The sequence below is a fragment of the Vigna angularis genome, chromosome 4 (assembly GCF_016808095.1).
Source record: "Vigna angularis cultivar LongXiaoDou No.4 chromosome 4, ASM1680809v1, whole genome shotgun sequence".
NCBI classification, from domain to species: domain Eukaryota; kingdom Viridiplantae; phylum Streptophyta; class Magnoliopsida; order Fabales; family Fabaceae; genus Vigna; species Vigna angularis.
Window position 1 is genome coordinate 29,666,358 of NC_068973.1, and position 5,082 is coordinate 29,671,439.

General features: G+C 36.0%; 1 protein-coding gene across 1 annotated transcript; it reads left to right on the forward strand.

The window, feature by feature from the left end:
- Window positions 1–1,049: 1,049 nt before the first annotated feature.
- LOC108330437 (chalcone synthase) lies at window positions 1,050–3,086 on the forward strand. Its single transcript, XM_017564921.2, has 2 exons — window positions 1,050–1,239; window positions 1,877–3,086. Exons 1-2 carry the CDS (start codon window positions 1,062–1,064, stop codon window positions 2,878–2,880), a joined length of 1,182 nt encoding a protein of 393 aa, XP_017420410.1. The 5' UTR covers window positions 1,050–1,061; the 3' UTR covers window positions 2,881–3,086.
- Window positions 3,087–5,082: the final 1,996 nt, after the last annotated feature.

Sequence of the window (5,082 nt, forward strand, 5' to 3'; positions counted from 1 at the left end):
TACATTTTTTACTAAAAATTTTGTTTTGATCCCTTAAATTTTTATTAAAATATTTAAATAAAATTTACTAATAACTAGGTGATATTTATAAGTTAAAAATACTTGTATTTGATGAGTAACTATTTGTATTCATTATTTATGGGTATTCATTAAAGATATTTATAAAATATTTATTAAGTATCCATCATGTTAAAATCTATGCCCCTTGCTTATATGTCCCCTTGTGAATTAACACCACAATTAAACGATATTTATGCTGATTAGTCGTATTTAGATGTAGGCTTCCAAATATGTTTCCAGATTTATGTATACTTTTATTAATTGTTTATAAAATCCTTATATAATTATGAGTAGATTATGTATTTACTTTTTATTAATTATTTATAATCATGAGAGATGAATATTTTATTTTTTATGTGTCGATATTCTTATTTCCATAATATTCCTTATCACGCGATAATAAATATGTCAGAATCCAAGTTAATTTACATATGATTACACAATTTTAACAACGAAGAGATGCGAAATGAAAATTAAAGAAATCCTGTGAAATCTATATTTAATTACATTTTCTTTTGGGTGACATAAATAATGGATAGAAAAAAGAAAGGAGAATGATTTTCTAACAACTTTTTTTTGATAATTTTTTTACATGATAATTTTTTTACAATGTTTATGTGGTGGTTTGTGATTAGTCTCTTTTAAATATTTTTTTAAAATCAATTCAAACATAGTAACACATTATCTTTGTCAAAAAAAAATTGTCATGAAATTTTTTTATCACATCATAATAAAAAATAAAAAAAAGACGTAGAGAGGATATGGGTATATGAAGAGAATTTCGATAAACCAATGGCATAAATGAAGTGCAAGGGACTTCATATATTTTGGTAGATTTTTCTTCTATCTTTGGGTAAGTGTATTACATGCACGTGGCGGGCACCAACCCCATGCATGGATATTACTGAGAAAACGTTATGAAAATCTCACTATAAATAGATGACAAGGAAGTTGTGGTAATCATCTTATACACTGTAATCGTATAAACCTTCTGCAACCAAATGGCACATTTGGATGAAATCCGAGAGAAACAAAGAGCTCGTGGCCCAGCCACCATACTCGCCATTGCCAGTGCAAATCCATCCAACTGCATTTACCAATCTGACTTCACTGATTATTACTTTCGAGTCACCAAGAGCGATCACATGACCGATCTCAAGGCCAAGTTAAAGCGCATATGTAAGATCACCGTTATTTATTATCTATAAATTCATTCATGCACCCTCTCATTATCATCATACTCTCACTGTCTTTGCATCTTCTACTTTTATACTTCTTCTATTTTACATTATCAACCCACCGTTTCATGCAGACGTGAAAAAGTCTATAAGTGTTTGTATACGTTAAAAAAGAGAGGAGTAATCATCTTTTCATGATTATCCAAACATGTTATTTTATTATTTAATATTTAATAAAAGAAAATCTTACAAAATGTTAGTGAGTATTGGATTGTTTGTAATTTTAAAGGGTGTCTCTGTCCTTTTTTTTCTTCTTATAGATATCTCTTTATAAATGGATAGATAGGCGTCCTCTAAACGCACATATCTATTCAAATATTCTTCTTTACTGCTTTATATTTCATTAAATATTAAATAACATAAATAGTATATTGTAAGTGATATTATTATATAGTTTTATGGTGCCTTTTTTTTACTATTTTGAAGTATTTATATGTATCAGTGCTCTATCTGTTTTTCTAACTCTCTCGTCTCTCCCTTCCTATCACTGATCATATGTTATTCTCTTTAAATTCGGATAGTAAAATTGATTTTAATTTGAATTAAAATTGAGATAAGAATTTTGGTGACAACAACAGGTGAGAAGTCTATGATAGAGAAACGGTACATACACCTGACTGAAAAAATGCTGAAAGAAAACCCCAACATAAGCACGTACGAGGAACCATCGTTGGATGCACGACAAGACATACTGGTTGAGGAGGTTCCTAAGCTTGGTGAGAAGGCAGCATCTAAAGCCTTAAAGGAATGGGGCAGGGCAAGATCAGATATTACTCATCTCATATTTTGCTCCACCTCGGGCGTAGACATGCCTGGTGCTGATTACCAACTTGTCAGGCTCTTAGGCCTCAAACCATCCACCAAAAGGTTCATGTTATACCATCAAGGTTGTTTTGCTGGTGGCACCGTGCTTCGTCTCGCTAAAGACCTTGCTGAAAATAATGTTGGAGCACGCGTTCTCGTGGTGTGTTCTGAGATCACAGTTGTCACCTTTCGTGGACCCTGTGAAACACACTTGGACTCGTTGGTGGGACAAGCACTCTTCGGAGATGGAGCTTCATCAGTGATCGTGGGATCTGATCCTGACACAGCCATCGAACGGCCACTGTTTCACCTTGTCTCGGCATCGGAGACGATTCTTCCCAACTCTGAGGGGGCAATTGAAGGACACCTGCGTGAGGTGGGGCTAACTTTCCATCTTAAGGACAACGTTCCTCAGTTGATCGGAGATAACATAGAGAAAAGCCTTGAAGAAGCATTTCAGCCACTCGGGATCAGTGACTGGAACTCGTTGTTCTGGGTAGCGCACCCTGGTGGCCCTGCAATCTTGAAGCAGATAGAAGCGATGCTTGGCTTGAACCCTGATAAATTGAGAGCGACGAAAGAGGTTCTGAAAGAGTATGGGAACATGTCGAGTGCATGTGTGTTGTTTATACTGGATGAGATGAGAAGATGGTCCTTGGAGGAAGGGAAATCAAGTACTGGTGAAGGACTGAAGTGGGGTGTTCTGTATGGGTTTGGCCCTGGCTTGACCATGGAGACCATTGTTTTGCATAGCGCCGCCATAGACCCAAAGAACTAGAACCTATCGTTCTGTGTGTGAATATACACTTATACATCAACTATCATAGAATAAAATAAAATCACGTAGACGTGAACAACATATACAACCTACTTTATTACTTATGTTTTTCGTTATTATCTGCTATAGCTTCGGCTAACCCTAGCCCCTGTGATATAATAAAGAAGTTTGGTATTTGAATATAGTTAAATTGTTTTTCTATAGATTAATCTGTGTCTTTCTTTTTACACAACCAAAAAAGATAGTATTTTGTATTGAATTTCTGTTTTCAACCTTTTACATATAAGTTTCGTAATATCAATTGTTTAAATTCTTAACGGATGGGAGAAGGGATTGTTCTACTAACCAAACAAGGTACTCCCTGAATCACTTAAAATATATAAACTTTAATTCGTAATTTAGTTTCCATAGTTAGATTATAATTTACTTTGATTATTATAATTTGTTTTATTAAATTGAGTTACAAGATTTTTTTTTTAATTGGCGTTATTACGTTTTGCTCTTTTGAGGTATCAGGAGGAGTAGAAAATGTACGTGGAAAATCGTTTCGAATGTGCACTAGTACATTTTTCAGTTTTAGTAACATTTTATTAGTTAAAATTATTAAATATGTTACTGTAGATTATATTAATAGGTATAGTCTAACATTTTTTAAATAAAAATTACTATAATTAATATAATTTATTCTCTGATGCCTCTAAGTTTTTTAACGGGTTAATTTGTTTTTAAAATTATCAATCTGAATTCTTTTTAAAAAAATTTTTAAAACAATACCGAACGACTTACAACATTACAGAACGGACGCGCAAGGCCGCACGTCCCACAAGAAATACAAAATAAAGTCGAACGTACAAGAAACCTGACCGAACGGCTTACACAGGAAACAATACCGAACGGTCTTAACAGAAATGAAAACAAGAGGTGGTCGAACGACCACTCAAACCAACAACTAATAGCCGAGCGTCTCATTGCTCGGTCTTCACTTCAACTTCTATCAAGTTCTCTTCGTTCAGCGCCTCTTCCAAACGCTCGTCTCCCTCTGCTCACATCCACACGGATGATCATTGCAATGACAAGACGGACGTACAAAAACGAGACAACACAAGGAAAAGCGCAGGGTAAGCTTATGTAATTTAACTCATGCATCAACATACAAATTCAAGTAAACAATCCATCACACATCAACACAATTTAACATACGTTCAAGATAATACTCAACACTAGACTGACCGTCCGGACTGTATGAATTCTGTGTAGTTTCGGTGTTCGTGCACCCGGGTGATGTAGTAAGTGGAACTCTCATCAGCTGCCACCCGAGGTTAGCCCTATCTGTCCAAATAACCACCAGGACTAGGACCTCCTACCGTTCCCACGCATGACGTACCCCCTCTACGTGAGGACGAGTACTCACGGAACATCAGGATGAACGACCGGCTAAGCTTACCACATCCATACTTTACAATTTCAATAATCAAATCCTGAGTCATTCCTCCCCAGAACGCTCGTTCAAAAGTCAAAACTTTCCATTCATCTCATATACTTTTCATCATTTACTATTCATCATTTACTATGAAATACCGAACGTTCTATCCCAAGGAGACCGAGGACGAACGTTGTGAGCGAGACCAAAAGACGTACGTTCAGATCAGAATGCCAGAGTCACAACTACGTTCGGGAATAATCAAGTAATGTACTGTTTTATTGGACGAACGTTTTCTACCATGAAGATCAGCTGAATGAACAAACTCTCGGGAATTTGGACCGGTACCTCAAGAATAATTTAAGTGAGAAAGGCTCTAGGCCGAACACATCAAATGCGAACGTCTCAGTAATGACCGAGCGTAGAAATCTAAAGTTGAGCGTACGCTAATTTGCGAGAAAAGAGTACGAACGCTCAAAATAATACCGAGCATCATTTAGGTCGAGCGCTCAGTATAAGACCGAGCCTCATTTAGAGCGAGCGCTCAGTATAAGGCCGAGCCTCATTTAGAGCGAGCGCTCAGTATAAGGCCGAACACTCCTCAGTACGAGCGCTGGTGTGAGACCGAACGTTATTCTGGACGAACGTCAGGTGTGAGATCGAACGTTTAATAACTTAAAGTAACCGAACATGATAAATTTACTAAGGGACTTTTGAAGAAGTGGTTACGAACGGGGAATCTACTATTTCATATATATGTATATACAATTACAAAAGAAGGA

Bases quoted from the DNA above. Each gene is read 5' to 3' on its own strand.
- LOC108330437 (XM_017564921.2), top strand. From the start codon at position 1,062: ATGGCACATTTGGATGAAATCCGAGAGAAACAAAGAGCTCGTGGCCCA. The intron at 1,240-1,876 runs GTAAGATCACCG...TGACAACAACAG, and splicing joins GGCCAAGTTAAAGCGCATAT to GTGAGAAGTCTATGATAGAG.